An 18,461-nucleotide genomic window follows, 5' to 3' on the forward strand; every position below is an offset into this window, starting at 1 on the left:
CTCGGCTTTTCATCCTCAGACTAATGGCCAGACCGAACGAACCAATCAGACCTTGGAAACCTATCTGAGATGCTTTGTTTCTGCCGATCAGGATGACTGGGTGTCCTTTTTGCCTTTGGCTGAGTTCGCCCTTAATAATCGGGCCAGCTCGGCTACCTTGGTTTCACCATTTTTCTGCAATTCTGGGTTCCATCCTCGTTTCTCTTCAGGACAGGTTGAGTCTTCGGACTGTCCTGGTGTGGATACTGTGGTGGACAGGTTGCAGCAGATTTGGACTCATGTAGTGGACAATTTGACCTTGTCCCAGGAGAAGGCTCAACGTTTCGCTAATCGCAGACGCCGTGTGGGTCCCCGACTTCGTGTTGGGGATCTGGTTTGGTTATCTTCTCGTCATATTCCTATGAAGGTTTCCTCTCCGAAGTTTAAACCTCGTTTCATTGGTCCTTATAGGATTTCTGAGGTTATTAATCCTGTGTCTTTTCGTCTGACCCTCACAGATTCTTTTTTCATACATAACGTCTTCCATAGGTCATTGTTGCGGAGATACGTGGCACCTATGGTTCCATCTGTTGACCCTCCTGCCCCGGTTTTGGTGGAGGGGGAATTGGAGTATATTGTGGAGAAGATTTTGGATTCTCGTGTTTCAAGACGGAAACTCCAGTATCTGGTTAAATGGAAGGGTTATGCTCAGGAGGATAATTCCTGGGTTTTTGCCTCTGATGTCCATGCTCCCGATCTTGTTCGTGCCTTTCATGTGGCTCATCCTGGTCGGCCTGGGGGCTCTGGTGAGGGTTCGGTGACCCCTCCTCAAGGGGGGGGTACTGTTGTGAATTCTGTGGCAGAGCTCCCTCCTGTGGTCACAAGTGGTACTTCGGCTGATTCTCTCTGGGAGCTTCCGTTTGTGGAGGAAACTGGTACTGCTGCTTCTGAGTTTCCTCCCTCAGGTGATCTGGTGAGGTCGTTAGGTGCTTCTCTACTTAACCCCACCTAATGCTTTGATTCATGCTTCCTGTCAATGTTCCAGTGTTGGACTTGTGTTTCTCTGGATCATTCCTGTGGCCTGCTGCTCTGCATAGCTAAGTGCTTCTTTGCTATTTGTTGCTATTTTTTCTGTCTAGCTTGTCTATTTGTTTTGCTGGAAGCTCTGGGACGCAAAGGGTGTACCTCCGTGCTGTTAGTTCGGTACGGAGGGTCTTTTTGCCCCTTTGCGTGGTTTTCTTTAGGGTTTTGTGTAGACCGCAAAGTTATCTTTCCTATCCTCGTTCTGTCTAGAATATCGGGCCTCACTTTGCTGAATCTATTTCATCCCTACGTTTGTCTTTTCATCTTACTCACAGTCATTATATGTGGGGGGCTGCCTTTTCCTTTGGGGTATTTCTCTGAGGCAAGGTAGGCTTATTTTTTCTATCTTCAGGCTAGTTAGTTTCTCAGGCTGTGCCGAGTTGCATAGGTAGCGTTAGGCACAATCCACGGCTGCCTCTAGTTGTGTTTGGAGAGGATCAGGGATTGCGGTCTGCAGAGTTCCCACGTCTCAGAGCTCGTTCTATTATTTTGGGTTATTGTCAGATCACTGTATGTGCTTTGACATCCATGTCCATTGTGATACTGAATTGCCTCTCATAACACCTTAGGAGGTGATAAAGGGGGGTTTGATTTACTATTTTTGTATATTGATCACTGTGATAGGGTATATCACAGTGATCAAAATGAATCAATAGAAAATATTTCCTATTGTTGCAGGGTGCCTGCCCTTAATAATAATGGCAACCTCCACACTGCAGTCGGTAAAAACCAACCCGAATCATGTTCTCTGGGGTCTCAGCTACCCCCTGTAACTTAGTCCCTGGAGAATTTCTGACCTTGGGTGGCGCTATACACTTATTTCTCAGCACCATTAAAAAGCGGCGCTGAGGCATAAGTACCCCTAATTGACACCGTTTAAAGGTATATCGGCTGTCATTAAGGGGTTCTATGTCGCTGTCAAAGATTGACATCAGCATTTAAATGGTTAACTGCCTTGGCTTGAGATTAGCTCAGGCTGTGGCTATTAGATACAGATTTTGGATATTTAATATAACCGGTGTCTACCAGGTGTGGAGAAAGCTCAGCTCCTCTCCACATGAATTCAACCCTACAATCACGTACATGTACAGTACAGACCAAAAGTTTGAACACACCTTCTCATTCAAAGATTTTTCTGTATTTTCATGACTATGAAAATTGTACATTGACACTGAAGGCATCAAAATTATGAATTATCACATGTGGAATTATATACTTAACAAAAAAGTGTGAAACAACTAAAAATATTTCCTATATTCTAGGTTCTTCAAAGTAGCCACCTTTTGCTTTGATTACTGCTTTGCACACTCTCGGCATTCTCTTGATGAGCTTCAAGAGGTAGTCACCGGGAATGGTCTTCCAACAGTCTTGAAGGAGTTCTCAGAGATGCTTAGCACTTGATGGCCCTTTTGCCTTCACTCTGCGGTCCAGCTCACCCCAAACCATCTCGATTGGGTTCAGGTCTGGTGACTGTGGAGGTCAGGTCATCTGGCGTAGCACCCCATCACTCTCTTTCTTGGTCAAATAGCCCTTACACAGCCTGGAGGTGTGTTTAGGGTCATTGTCCTGTTGAAAAATAAATGATAGTCGAACTAAACACAAACCGGATGGAATAGCATGCCGCTGTAAGATGCTGTGGTAGCCATGCTGGTTCAGTATGCATTCAATTTTGAATAAATCCCCAACAGTGTCACCAGCAAAGCACCCCCACACCATCACACCTCCTCCTCCATGCTTCACGGTGGGAACCAGGCATGTAGAGTCCATCAGTTCACCTTTTCTGCATCACACAAAGACACAGTCGTTGGAACCAAAGATCTCAAATTTGGACTCATAAGACCAAAGTACAGATTTCCACTGGTCTAATGTCCATTCCTTGAGTTCTTTAGCCCAAGCAAGTCTCTTCTGCTTGTTGCCTGTCCTTAGCAGTGGTTTCCTAGCAGCTATTTTACCATGAAGGCCTGCTGCACAAAGTCTCATTTTAACAATTGTTGTAGAGATGTGTCTGCTGATAGAGCTGCTGCTAACCTGCGAATTCTGAGGCTGGTGACTCAGGTAAACTTATCCTCAGGAGCAGAGGTCTTCCTTTCCTGGGGCGGTCCTCATGTGAGCCAGTTTCTTTGTAGCGCTTGATGTTTTTTGCAACTGCACTTGGGGACACTTTCAAAGTTTTCCCAATTTTTCGGACTGACTGACCTTCATTTCTTAAAGTAATGATGGCCACTCGTTTTTCTTTACTCAGCTGCTATCAGCTGTGTATCCACCAGACTTCTGCACAACACAACTGATGGTCCCAACCACATTTATAAGGCAAAAAATCACACTTATTAAACCTGACAGGGCACACCTGTGAAGTGAAAACCATTTCTGGTGACTACCTCTTGAAGTTCATCAAAAGAATGCCAAGAGTGTGCAAAGCAGTAATCAAAGCAAAAGGTGGCTACTTTGAAGAACCTAGAATATAAGACATAATTTCAGTTGTTTCACACTTTTTTGTTAAGTATAGAATTACACATTCTAAAACAATCCACAGCGAGGAGATTGGAACAAAACAAAATCCTCTAAACTGCATGCTCGCAAACGCCAGAAGCCTGACAAACAAGATAGAAGAACTAGAAGCAGAAATATCTACAGGTAACTTTGACATAGTGGGAATAACCGAGACATGGTTAGATGAAAGCTATGACTGGGCAGTTAACTTACAGGGTTACAGTCTGTTTAGAAAGGATCGTAAAAATCGGAGAGGAGGAGGGGTTTGTCTCTATGTAAAGTCTTGTCTAAAGTCCACTTTAAGGGAGGATATTAGCGAAGGAAATGAGGATGTCGAGTCCATATGGGTCGAAATTCATGGAGGGAAAAATGGTAATAAAATTCTCATTGGGGTCTGTTACAAACCCCCAAATATAACAGAAACCATGGAAAGTCTACTTCTAAAGCAGATAGATGAAGCTGCAACCCATAATGAGGTCCTGGTTATGAGGGACTTTAACTACCCGGATATTAACTGGGAAACAGAAACCTGTGAAACCCATAAAGGCAACAGGTTTCTGCTAATAACCAAGAAAAATTATCTTTCACAATTGGTGCAGAATCCAACCAGAGGAGCAGCACTTTTAGACCTAATACTATCTAATAGACCTGACAGAATAACAAATCTGCAGGTGGTCGGGCATCTAGGAAATAGCGACCACAATATTGTACAGTTTCACCTGTCTTTCACTAGGGGGATTTGTCAGAGAGTCACAAAAACACTGAACTTTAGGAAGGCAAAGTTTGACCAGCTTAGAGATGCCCTTAATCTGGTAGACTGGGACAATATCCTCAGAAATAAGAATACAGATAATAAATGGGAAATGTTTAAGAACATCCTAAATAGGCAGTGTAAGCGGTTTATACCTTGTGGGAATAAAAGGACTAGAAATAGGAAAAACCCAATGTGGCTAAACAAAGAAGTAAGACAGGCAATTAACAGTAAAAAGAAAGCATTTGCACTACTAAAGCAGGATGGCACCATTGAAGCTCTAAAAAACTATAGGGAGAAAAATACTTTATCTAAAAAACTAATTAAAGCTGCCAAAAAGGAAACAGAGAAGCACATTGCTAAGGAGAGTAAAACTAATCCCAAACTGTTCTTCAACTATATCAATAGTAAAAGAATAAAAACTGAAAATGTAGGCCCCTTAAAAAATAGCGAGGAAAGAATGGTTGTAGATGACGAGGAAAAAGCTAACATATTAAACACCTTCTTCTCCACGGTATTCACGGTGGAAAATGAAATGCTAGGTGAAATCCCAAGAAACAATGAAAACCCTATATTAAGGGTCACCAATCTAACCCAAGAAGAGGTGCGAAACCGGCTAAATAAGATTAAAATAGATAAATCTCCGGGTCCGGATGGCATACACCCACGAGTACTAAGAGAACTAAGTAATGTAATAGATAAACCATTATTTCTTATTTTTAGGGGCTCTATAGCAACAGGGTCTGTTCCGCAGGATTGGCGCATAGCAAATGTGGTGCCAATATTCAAAAAGAGCACTAAAAGTGACCCTGGAAATTATAGGCCAGTAAGTCTAACCTCTATTGTTGGTAAAATATTTGAAGGGTTTCTGAGGGATGTTATTCTGGATTATCTCAATGAGAATAACTGTTTAACTCCATATCAGCATGGGTTTATGAGAAATCGCTCCTGTCAAACCAATCTAATCAGTTTTTATGAAGAGGTAAGCTATAGGCTGGACCACGGTGAGTCATTGGACGTGGTATATCTCGATTTTTCCAAAGCGTTTGATACCGTGCCGCACAAGAGGTTGGTACACAAAATGAGAATGCTTGGCCTGGGGGAAAATGTGTGTAAATGGGTTAGTAACTGGCTTAGTGATAGAAAGCAGAGGGTGGTTATAAATGGTATAGTCTCTAACTGGGTCACTGTGACCAGTGGGGTACCGCAGGGGTCAGTATTGGGACCTGTTCTCTTCAACATATTCATTAATGATCTGGTAGAAGGTTTACACAGTAAAATATCGATATTTGCAGATGATACAAAACTATGTAAAGCAGTTAATACAAGAGAAGATAGTATTCTGCTACAGATGGATCTGGATAAGTTGGAAACTTGGGCTGAAATGTGGCAGATGAGGTTTAACAATGATAAATGTAAGGTTATACACATGGGAAGAAGGAATCAATATCACCATTACACACTGAACGGGAAACCACTGGGTAAATCTGACAGGGAGAAGGACTTGGGGATCCTAGTTAATGATAAACTTACCTGGAGCAGCCAGTGCCAGGCAGCAGCTGCCAAGGCAAACAGGATCATGGGGTGCATTAAAAGAGGTCTGGATACACATGATGAGAGCATTATACTGCCTCTGTACAAATCCCTAGTTAGACCGCACATGGAGTACTGTGTCCAGTTTTGGGCACCGGTGCTCAGGAAGGATATAATGGAACTAGAGAGAGTACAAAGGAGGGCAACAAAATTAATAAAGGGGATGGGAGAACTACAATACCCAGATAGATTAGCGAAATTAGGATTATTTAGTCTAGAAAAAAGACGACTGAGGGGCGATCTAATAACCATGTATAAGTATATAAGGAGACAATACAAATATCTCGCTGAGGATCTGTTTATACCAAGGAAGGTGACGGGCACAAGGGGGCATTCTTTGCGTCTGGAGGAGAGAAAGTTTTTCCACCAACATAGAAGAGGATTCTTTACTGTTAGGGCAGTGAGAATCTGGAATTGCTTGCCTGAGGAGGTGGTGATGGCGAACTCAGTCGAGGGGTTCAAGAGAGGCATGGATGTCTTCCTGGAGCAGAACAATATTGTATCATACAATTAGGTTCTGTAGAAGGACGTAGATCTGGGGATTTATTATGATGGAATATAGGCTGAACTGGATGGACAAATGTCTTTTTTCGGCCTTACTAACTATGTTACTATGTTACTATGTTACACATGTGTTAATTCATAGTTTTGATGCCTTCAGTGTGAATGTACAATTTTCATAGTCATGAAAATACAGAAAAATCTTTGAATGAGAAGGGGTGTCCAAACTTTTGGTCTGTATTGTACATGTACATGATATTGCGCTAAGGGATTAAAGGGTCCCATCCAGATGCACCCCACTCCTGATCATGTGACAGGAGAATGGCTAATTATATGCAAGGAATGATAGTTTCAGGACACAAGTCCAATTTAGCATGGTGGCTCAGTGGTTAGCACTGCAGCCTTACAGTGCTGGAGTCCTGGGTTCAAATCCCACCAGGGACAACATCTGCGAGGAGTTTGTATGTTCTCCCCGTGTTTGCGTGGGTTTCCACATTCCAAAGACATACTGATAGGGAATTTGGATTGTGAGTCCCAATGGGGACAGTGATAATAATGTGTGCAAACTATAAAGCGTTGCGAAATATGTTAGTGCTATATAAAAATAAAGATTATTATTATTATTTCATATTTTCCCCGAAGAACCTTCTGGTGTAATAATTTGACCTCCATATTTCAGACCATATTTTCACTATCCTAGACACACCAGATATGACTAAAATATATCCATAAGTTGAGTTGATGGTACATTTTTGTGGTTTCCCAAGGCTGAAAATCATGGCACTTGAAACTACAGAAGCAATTATGTCACCCCAATCAGAGAGTGGTTGATTATCAGCTAATTATTAAAGAAGTTGTCCACTACTATAAAGTTTTTTTTTTTCCATAAATCTTGCTATTATGTGCCACTGAAAACATCTACTGTGTTTATTTTAGCAATATTAGCTGTTATCATGCTGTAGCAGCACATCTTCAGTGCTGGATTCAGCTCTCATGGGGTTAATCGACAACTTCCTTATTGTGACCTAATACTACAAGTTCCATGATGCTTTGCACTGCCACTAAGCCCGAATCTAGCACACCCCCTCCAAAAACAAACCCAAACCCCTCCCTCCTCTCCCTCCTCTCTCTTCAAAAAGATTTGTGGTGTCATTTCTGTCCAACTCGTCTTTTACATTTGTCCAACCCACACTCCATTACACACAGAGATAGATAGATAGATAGATAGATAGATAGATAGATAGATAGATAGATAGATAGATAATAGATAGATAGATAAATAGGAGATAGAGAGAGAGAGAGAGAGAGATATGGGATAGATAGATAGATATTAGATAGATAGATAGATAGATAGATATAAGATAGATAGATAGATAGATAGATATTAGATAGAGAGAGAGAGATATGGGATAGATAGATATTAGATAGATAGATAGATAGATAGATGTGGGATAGATAGATAATAGACAGACAGATAATAGATAGATATGGGATAGATAGATAGATAGATAGATAGATAGATAGATAGATAGATAGATCGATCGATAGACACAGACAGACAGATAGATAGAATTAGATAGATATGGGATAAATACATACAGATAGATCTATATATCTATATGTCTATTTCCATAGATATGTCCATATCCATGTTTCTAAACCCCTTCACCCCTGGAGCTTTTTTTCGTTTATCGCTCCCCTTCTTTCCAGAGCCATAATGTTTCCGTCAATATGGCCATGTGGGGGCTTATCTTTTGCGGGACAAGTTCTACTTTTGAACGACACCATTGGTTTTACCATGTCGTGTAACAGAAAATGTGAAAAAAATTCAAAGTGCGATGAAATTGCAAAAAAAGTGCAATCCCACACTTGTTTTTTGCTTGCCTTTTTGCTAGGCTCACTAAATGCTAAGGCTGTGTGCACACGTTGCCGATTTGATTGCAGATCCGCAGCGTTTTTTGCCGCACAGAATTGCAAGTCTATGGGAGCCTCAGACTTGTTGTGCACATGCTGCGGAAAAGACCGCACCGAAACGCAGCTTTTTTTTTCTCCGCAGCATGTCACTTCTTTTGTGCCGAACTGCAGCGTTTCTGCACCCTTAGGCCGGGATCACACACAGCGAGATATGGCCGAGTCTCGCAGGTTAAAACCAAGCTCTGGCACCGGCACTCTGGAGCGGAGCATGCGGCCGCATAGCAATACATGGAGCCGCACGCTCCACCCCGGAGTGCCGGTGCCAGAGCTTGTATCTCGCTGTAGTGTGACTCCAGCCTTACACTTTCATTGAGATGTAAAAAATATCTGCAGTTTTGCTGCGGATGTGGGTCCGAGAAACGCTGCAGTTCAGGAGGAGGGAAGTGTGTGGGTGGTGACCAGGGCCGAACTGGCCATCGGGCACTTCTGGCAAATGCCAGTAGTGGGCCGCTGCACTCTTTCCCCCTCCTTCCGCCAGTGCCGCCGCCGCATTCAACTATGCCGGCGTCTATGACGCCGGTATAGTTCAATGCAATGATGCAATGCAATGCAATGACGCTCCCTCTCCCATCATTCCCCGCTCTGCCTCTGACACTGCGGGTGCGCGATGACGTCATATCATCGCACACCTGCTGTGTCCCGGGCAGACTGCAGCCGCCGAGACAGGAGCAGTGCAGGCAAGAGGAAAGGTGAGGAGAGTGTGGAGCCATTATCGGGGGGATGAGATGTGGGTTGTGCTGTATATACCACTGTGTGGGCTGTGCTGTGTATGTACCACTGTGTGGGCTGTTTATATACCACTGTGTGGGCTGTGCTGTATATAGTACTGTGTGGGCTGTGTATATACCACTGTGTGGGCTGTGCTGTGTATATACCACTGTGTGGGCTGTGCTGTGTATATATCACTGTGTGGGCTGTGCTGTGTATATACCACTGTGTGGGCTGTGTATATACCACTGTGTGGGCTGTGCTGTGTATATACCACTGTGTGGGCTGTGCTGTGTATATATCACTGTGTGGGCTGTGCTGTGTATATACCACTGTGTGGGCTGTGTATATACCACTGTGTGGGCTGTGCTGTGTATATACCACTGTGTGGGCTGTGCTGTGTATATATCACTGTGTGGGCTGTGCTGTGTATATACCACTGTGTGGGCTGTGTATATACCACTGTGTGGGCTGTGCTGTGTATATACCACTGTGTGGGCTGTGCTGTGTATATACCACTGTGTGGGCTGTGCTGTGTATATACCACTGTGTGGGCTGTGCTGTGTATATATCACTGTGTGGGCTGTGCTGTGTATATACCACTGTGTGGGCTGTGTATATACCACTGTGTGGGCTGTGCTGTGTATATACCACTGTGTGGGCTGTGCTGTGTATATATCACTGTGTGGGCTGTGCTGTGTATATACCACTGTGTGGGCTGTGTATATACCACTGTGTGGGCTGTGCTGTGTATATACCACTGTGTGGGCTGTGCTGTGTATATATCACTGTGTGGGCTGTGCTGTGTATATACCACTGTGTGGGCTGTGTATATACCACTGTGTGGGCTGTGCTGTGTATATACCACTGTGTGGGCTGTGCTGTGTATATATCACTGTGTGGGCTGTGCTGTGTATATACCACTGTGTGGGCTGTGTATATACCACTGTGTGGGCTGTGCTGTGTATATACCACTGTGTGGGCTGTGCTGTGTATATATCACTGTGTGGGCTGTGCTGTGTATATATCACTGTGTGGGCTGTGCTGTGTATATACCACTGTGTGGGCTGTGTTGTGTATACTACTACGCGGGCTGTGCTGTATATACTACTACGCGGGCTGTGCTGTATATACTACTACGCGGGCTGTGCTGTATATACTACTACGCGGGCTGTGCTGTATATACTACGACCCGGACTGTGCTGTATACTACTACACGGGCTGTGCTGTATACTACTACACCGGCTGTGCTGTATATACTACGACCCGCGCTGTGCTGTATACTACTACATGGGCTGTGCTGTATACTACTATGCGGGCTGTGCTATATACTATGCAAGTTGTGCTATACTATATGCGGGCTTTGATATATACTATGGGAGGTATATTATATTCTATGGGGGAGGCCGTGTTATATACTACTAGCTATTGAACCCGTTCTACGCCCAGGTGGCGAGCATTTATATTGGTATATGGTCTCCATCCTGTCATGTGCTGCTCCATCCTGCAGCCCCATTCTGACATGCGCTGCTCCCATCCTGCACCCCCGTTCTGTCATGTGCTCCCATCCTGCGCCACCGTTCTGTAATTTGCTGCTCCCATGCATATGGCCGGTACACTGCTCCATTATGGTTCATGGCCCCCATAACATGCTCCATAGTATATGCCCCGTACACTGCTCCATAAATGTTGATGACCCCCATAAGATGCTCCATAGTATTATATGCCCCGTATGCTGCTGCGATATATATATATAAAAAAAAATAACATACTCACCTATCGTCGCTGGGCGCTGAGTGCTGGGGGGCCTTAGCAGGAGGGGACACCGGCGCGCTGTGGGGGTCAGGCGCCGGTATTGCCGCTAGCTCAGGCCCCCGACACTTGCTATATTCACCTGTCCCCTGTTCCAGCGCTGCACGCCACTTCTTCCGGGTCCTCTGGCTGTGACTGTTCAGTCAGAGGGCGGCGCGCATTAAGCGCGTCATCGCGCCCTCTGAACTGTGAAAATCACAGGCAGAGGACCCGGGAGACGGAGCCGCACACAGCGCTGGAACGGGGGACAGGTGATAGCTTATACTTACCCTCCTGGCGCGTCCCTGCCTCTCCGTTTACGCATACCTCGATCTCCTGGGAGCGTCACTCTGTGAGGTCCAGACTGCGCCGGCGCTTGCGCAGTCTATAAAGGCTTCGGACAGAGTGACGCTCCCAGTGTTATATTATAGATGTGGCTGTGTTATATACCTCTGCGGGGGTATATTCTATTCTATGGGGGAGGCTGTCTTATATACTATGGGGGGTATATTATATTCTATGGGGGAGGCTGTCTTATATACTATATGCGAGCACATTTGCAGGATCCGTTTTTTTTCGCCGGATCTTTTTTTTTCTGCCGTATACGTTTTTTTCTCAGAGTTGTATTAGCGCCGGAGTGCGCCTGATGGCCACACGTTTCATCCGTTTTTTGCTAGATCCGTCGCTGTGCATTTTTTCGACGTACCGAAAAACCGTTTCTCTGTATGTGTTTTCCGTCCGGCGGAAACAGCTTTTTTGACGTATCCTGCAAAAAACGGATGAAACGTGTGGCCATCAGGTGTAATCCGGCACTAATACAACTCTATGAGAAAAAACGGATCTGGCATAAAAAAAAGGATTCGGCGAAAATAAATGGATCCGGTGGAAAAAACAGACCTGGTGGGAAAAAAAAACATCCGGCGGAAAAAAACGGATCCGGCGGAAAAAAAACGTGCCGGTGGAAAAAAACGGATCCTGCAAATGTGCTCGCAGGATGCGTTTCACCCATAGACTTGTATTAGCGACAGATGGCCACAAGTCGCGTCCGTCGTGCTACGGATCAGTCGTGTTTTGGAATACCGTCGGCACGAAAAAACGTTCAACTGAACGTTTTTTTGGCCGTTGCGCCCGCTATTTTCTACCGCGCATGCGCGGCAGAAACTCCGCCCCCTCCTCCCCGCACTTCAGAATGGGCAGCGGATGCGTTGAAAAACTGCATCCGCTGCCCACTTCGTACACAAATTTCACAACGTGCGTCGGTACGTCGGCCCGACGCATAGCGACGGACCTGTACCGACACAAGAGTGAAAGAGGCCTTAATGAGCGTTGAATTTTTTAAAAATAAAGAAAAAAACGGCGTGGGCTCCCGCGCAATTCTCTGCGCCAGAGGGGGAAAGCCGACGGCCGGGGGCCCATATTTGTAGCCTGCTATGAATATCAGCCCGCAGCTGTCTGCGTAGCCTTTACTGGCTATTAAAATAGGGGGACCCCCCAAAAAAATGACGCGGGGTCCCCCTATATTTTATAGCCAGAAAGGCTACGCAGACAGCTGCGGGCTTATATTCATAGCCTAGAGAGGGGCCATGGATATTTGCCCCCCCCCCCCCCTCGGCTACAAATACCAGTCCGCAGCCATCCCAGAAATGGCGCATCTGTAAGATGCGCCAATTCCGGCACTTAGCCCCTCTCTTCCCACTCCCGAGTAGCGGTGGGATATGGGGTAATAAGGGGTCAATGTCACCTTGCTATTGTAAGGTGACATTAAGCCGGGTTAATAACGGAGAGGCGTCAATAAGACGCCTATCCATTACTAATCCAATAGTAAGAAAGGTTTAATAAAACACACACACATTTGGAAAAAAGTATTTTAATATTCTTCATTTAACCATACTTACCATACTTCAGCGCCTGCAAAAAAAAGTAAAATAATAAACCGTATACTCCCTGTCCGACGCAGTCCAATTAATAACGAGTGTCCCACGACGATCTCCCCTATAGAACAGTGACATCGGGTGATGTCACTGCTCTATAGGACCTTCAGTGACACACTGACAGGAGACAATGGCTCCTGCAGTGCATCACTGAGGTTACTCTAGTTCACTGGTCTCACTTTATGGCAATTGCTGCGTGGGAAAATGTCTCACCCAGCAATGCCAATAGTGAGACTAGGGACTATTTTCTCACAGGGGCGTAGGAATACCTTGTGAGGAATACATGATGGAAGGATACCTTCCATCATTGTGTTCCTGGAGCCTCTGGAGAGTGGTCGCATCAACTGATGTTCCTGCTCTCCACGGGAAATCGTCGTGGGACACTCGTTTTAATTGGATTTCTGCGGACAGGGAGTATATTGTTTGTTTATTATTTTAATATTTTTTACAGGTGACAATGGCTTCGGGGAACAAAGTGACAAGTGATGGTGAGTATGTACTCTATGTTATATGTACTGTATGTCTGTAGTATGTATGTACTGTATGTCGCATGTCGTCGCATGGTGCATGTCGTCGCATGGTGCATGTCATCACATGGTGCATGTCGCATGTCGGCGCATGGTGCATGTAGCATGTCGCCGCATGGTGCATGGTGCATGTCGTCGCATGGTGCATGTCGGCGCATGGTGCATGTAGCCGCATGGTGCATGTCGTCGCATGGTGCATGTCGCATGGTGCATGTCGCATGTCAGCGCATGGTGCATGTAGCATGTCGCCGCATGGTGCATGTCGTCGCATGGTGCATGTCGCATGTCGTCGCATGGTGCATGTCGCATGTCGCGCATGGTGCATGTAGCATGTCGGCGCATGATGCATGCCGCATGTCGTCGCATGGCGCATGTCGTCGCATGGCGCATGTCATCGCATGGTCATGTCGCATGTCGTCGCATGGTGCATGTCGCCGCATGGTGCATGTCGTCGCATGGTGCATGTCGTCGCATGGTGCATGTAGTCGCATAGTGTGTGTTGTATGTATGTATGTACTGTGTTTTTGTTTTTTTTTACATTCAACACATTAGCCGGATGATGGGACTACTACTGTCCCATCATTGGCTAATGTGTCACTCACTGTCAGTGTAGCAGGCAGAGCCCAATGGGACTTGTAGTCCCATCGGACGATGCCTGCACACACACGCACAGCGTCGGCACACACACGCACAGCGTCGGCACACACACACACGCACGGCGCCGGCACACACACACAGCGTCGGCGCACACACACACAAGCACAGCGCCGGCACACACACACGCACACACACACACACGCACAGCGCCGACACACACACACAGACACAGCGCCGGCACACACACGCACAGCGCCGGCACACACACACACACACAGGCACAGCGCCGACACACACACAGGCACAGCGCCGGCACACACACACACGCACAGCGCCGGCACACACACACACACACAGGCACAGCGCCGGTGGTCACAAGAGTATGTACTCTATGTTATATGTACTGTATGTCTGTAGTATGTATGTACTGTATGTCGCATGTCGTCGCATGGTGCATGTCGTCGCATGGTGCATGTCGTCGCATGGTGCATGTCGCATGTCGGCGCATGGTGCATGTAGCATGTCGCCGCATGGTGCATGGTGCATGTCGTCGCATGGTGCATGTCGCCGCATGGTGCATGTCGCATGGTGCATGTCGGCGCATGGTGCATGTAGCCGCATGGTGCATGTCGTCGCATGGTGCATGTCGCCGCATGGTGCATGTCGCATGGTGCATGGCGCATGTCAGCGCATGGTGCATGTAGCATGTCGCCGCATGGTGCATGTCGTCGCATGGTGCATGTCGCATGTCGTCGCATGGTGCATGTCGCATGGTGCATGTCGCATGTCGCGCATGGTGCATGTAGCATGTCGGCGCATGATGCATGGCGCATGTCATCGCATGGCGCATGTCGTCGCATGGTGCATGTCGCATGTCGGCGCATGGTGCATGTAGCATGTCGTCACATGGTGCATGTAGCCGCTTGGTGCATGTTGTCGCATGGCGCATGTCGTCGCATGGCGCATGTCGTCGCATGGCGCATGTCGTCGCATGGTCATGTCGCATGTCGTCGCATGGTGCATGTCGCCGCATGGTGCATGTCGTCGCATGGTGCATGTCGTCGCATGGTGCATGCAGCATGTCGCATGGTGCATGTCGTCGCATGGTGCATGTAGTCGCATAGTGTGTGTTGTATGTATGTATGTATGTACTGTGTTTTTTTTTTTTTTTTTACATTCAACACATTAGCCGGATGATGGGACTACTACTGTCCCATCATTGGCTAATGTGTCACTCACTGTCAGTGTAGCAGGCAGAGCCCAATGGGACTTGTAGTCCCATCGGACGATGCCTGCACACACACGCACAGCGTCGGCACACACACACACGCACGGCGCCGGCACACACACACAGCGTCGGCGCACACACACACACGCACAACGCCGGCGCACACACACACACGCACAGCGCCGGCACACACACACGCACACACACACACACACACACACAGCGCCGACACACACACACAGGCACAGTGCCGGCACACACAGGCACAGCGCCGGCACACACACACACACAGGCACAGCGCCGACACACACACAGGCACAGCGCCGGCACACACACACGCACAGCGCCGGCACACACACACACACACAGGCACAGCGCCGGTGGTCACAAGCGCCGGCGGGCACAAGCACCGGCGCCGGTGGGCACAAGTACCGGCGCCGGCGGGCACAAGCGCCGGCGGGCACAAGCACCGGCGGGCAGAAACACGGGCGCCGGCGGACACAAGCACCGGCGCCGGCAGGCACAAGCACCGGCGGGCAGAAACACCGGTGGGCACAAGCACCGGCGGGCAGAAACACGGGCGCCGGCGGACACAAGCACCGGCGGGCACATGCACCGGCGGGCAGAAACACCGGCGGGCACAAGCACCGGCGCCGGCGGGCACAAGCACCGGCGGGCACAAGCACCGGCGGGCAGAAACACCAGCGCCGGCGGGCAGACCCCCGGCGACCGCAGCACAGCCCCGTCCTCAGATCCCAGCATGCCACTGAGCAGTGAGCACACACAGAGCCCCGCCCGCCCCCAGCACAGCCCTGCAGGCAGCCCCAGCCCCGCCCCCAGCCCAGTCACTCTTGCTGAGTGACTGCAGACTGTGGGGGCTGGTCACGCCTGCTGCTGACGTCACGTCAATTTCTAGAGCCTGGAAATTGACGTGACGTTGGCGGAAATGAGCGGCGGCTGCAGTCTGGGGGTCATGTGACCCGTACCCAGCTGCAGCCATAGCGCCGCTCACAGGCGAAAACGTCAACAGAAGGTAATGGCACAATTCATTAGGGGCCCCGGGGGGGGTACATTGGGGGGTTAATTGAAAGTAGTGGACAACCCCTTTAAGTATTTTCTCCCTTTTTAATCTCCTTTTTTATACTGTTAAGAGAAATGCAAGTTATTTATTGTTTCTACATGTGATCCTGTCAAACTGATTCCTTTTCCTTTATTGTATAATTACCTTCTGCTATTGTATGTGCAACTCCAATTCCAAAAAAAGTTGGAATGCTGTGTAAAATGTGAAGAAAACCAGAATGCAAAAATTTGGAAATCTCTTACAGTCATATTTTATTCATAACAGAACATTGAACACAGATCAAAAGGTGGAAGATAAATATTTTTTCCAAGAAAGGGCCAGGATTGCCTATATGTTAGGTAATCCCTGCATGTGTTGTGGCTGTCAAACAGGTGCAGGGACTCGGACATATTTTTTGAGCACGCCGAAGACACTCGGTTAGCACCCGAGCATGCTGGATAACACCTTATTCGAGCACGATCGTTCATCACTATTCAGAACTTTAAAGTGAAAACATTTAGTTTATAAGATTACCTTCCTTCCTGCCTCGTTATTATGGAGATTCATGGCTGCTCTAGCATCTTGTCCCGTCTCTAGAGCGTCCACAAACTGCTTGGAAATAGCTTCACCAAATCCTACATTATCACTGCATCCTCCCCACAACCATCCTTGTCCACCTGTAGAAAAAAAATGTCAACTAGTAATATATTTATCTTGACTGAAAGGACTATCATCAAAATGCACATGAATATCTGGACTTGCAGAATATGTGATTTAGGAAAATCGCAATTTTATTTAAGTGAAAAAGGGACACTTTACATGCAAAAATATTTTCATATGATTTTAAACAAGCAAGGATTTTGATGTAAAGATGAAATGTAAAATAAGCACTGTCATTGATGGGGACTCTCTATTATTCCCTGCATTATGGATTGTGCAAATAAGTGCACCTGATTTCAAAAGGAAATAGGGTTTTTTTGCACCAGAAAAATACTATGATTCATTACCGAAAATCCTTCATGTAAACTCAGAGGCATTCCTAGCTATAGACATCTATGGGTATTATATTATGGCCCTGTACAACTGTGGATAATCTCTATACAATATGGTGTACAATCCTTTTCCCTGTGTATTTACAGTATTTGTTTTTGAACATTCGTTTTGGCACTATATTTATGGTAGTTGAAAAGAGAAAATATTAATGCATAAAGGGAAAAGATAACTAAATGAATAAATACTATCGTGCTAAACAGCTAAGAAAAAAGAAGAAAGACCATAGACTTATGATATGTAATAGAATATATAATGAAATATTACCATTAAAAATGAGTGAAAATGGTATATTTGAAACCTTGAAATAAGAGCAGAAAGAGCACTTCTGCCAATGATTTATTTTGTTCCCATTGAATCATTTAATTCTGGACGACTAAGGCTACTTTCACACTAGCGTCGTACTCGGCCCGTCGCAGTGCGTCGGGCCGACGTACCGACGCATACTGTGGAAGTGCCGCACAACGGGGGCAGCGGATGCATTTTTCCAACGCATCCACTGCCCCATTCTGAGCTGCGCGGTCGGAAATGGCGGACACAACGCAACAAAAAAAGGTACATGCAACGTTTTTTGGTGCCGACGGTCCACCACAACACGACGCAACCATCGCATGACGGTTGCGACATGTGGCAAAGCGTCGCAATGTGTCGCTAATGTTAGTCTATAGAGAAAAAACGCATCCTGTAAGCAATTTTTCTGGATGCGTTTTTTCTCCAAAACGACGCATTGCGACATGCATCGTACGACGCTAGTGTGAAAGTAGCCTAAGTCTTCTACTTTACAGCATCCAGGGATCACCAACCATATAATTTGTCTGGGCAGTATTACTAACATTACCCACCTAATACACATTTTTACTACACTATTTGTATAGGAGTTTATTTTTACCAGTATATACTAATACAACGATGTACTTCACTCTAATTGGCACACGTGCCCTAACTGCTTTTATTTTAAGGTTTCAAATACACCTTTTTCATTCATTTTTTAAAGATGATATTTTATTCTTTTCTTTATTTCATTATTATATATTCTATTTCACATCAAAAGTCTATGGTCTTTCTTCTTTTTTTCTTAGCTGTTTATCATGATAGTATTTATTTTTCTAGTTATCTATCATTCTACAGGTGTCACACAGGACCCGTTTCCTTGTCAGCAGCATCCAGCTTATCATATTCCCAAAAAGAGTTAGTGTCT

General features: G+C 46.3%; 1 protein-coding gene across 1 annotated transcript in view; it reads right to left on the reverse strand.

Annotated features, from left to right (window-relative positions):
• LOC138667746 (protein Wnt-8b-like) overlaps positions 1-18,461 on the reverse strand; it is a 139,622-nt gene that overhangs the window by 21,827 nt on the left and 99,334 nt on the right. The window contains exon 6 of the mRNA XM_069755844.1: positions 16,748-16,890. Coding sequence (XP_069611945.1) covers positions 16,748-16,890 — 143 coding nt within the window. The remainder of the gene's footprint in view (positions 1-16,747; positions 16,891-18,461) is intronic.

The sequence above is a fragment of the Ranitomeya imitator genome, chromosome 2 (genome assembly GCF_032444005.1).
Source record: "Ranitomeya imitator isolate aRanImi1 chromosome 2, aRanImi1.pri, whole genome shotgun sequence".
In the NCBI taxonomy this organism is placed as follows: Eukaryota; Metazoa; Chordata; class Amphibia; order Anura; family Dendrobatidae; genus Ranitomeya; species Ranitomeya imitator.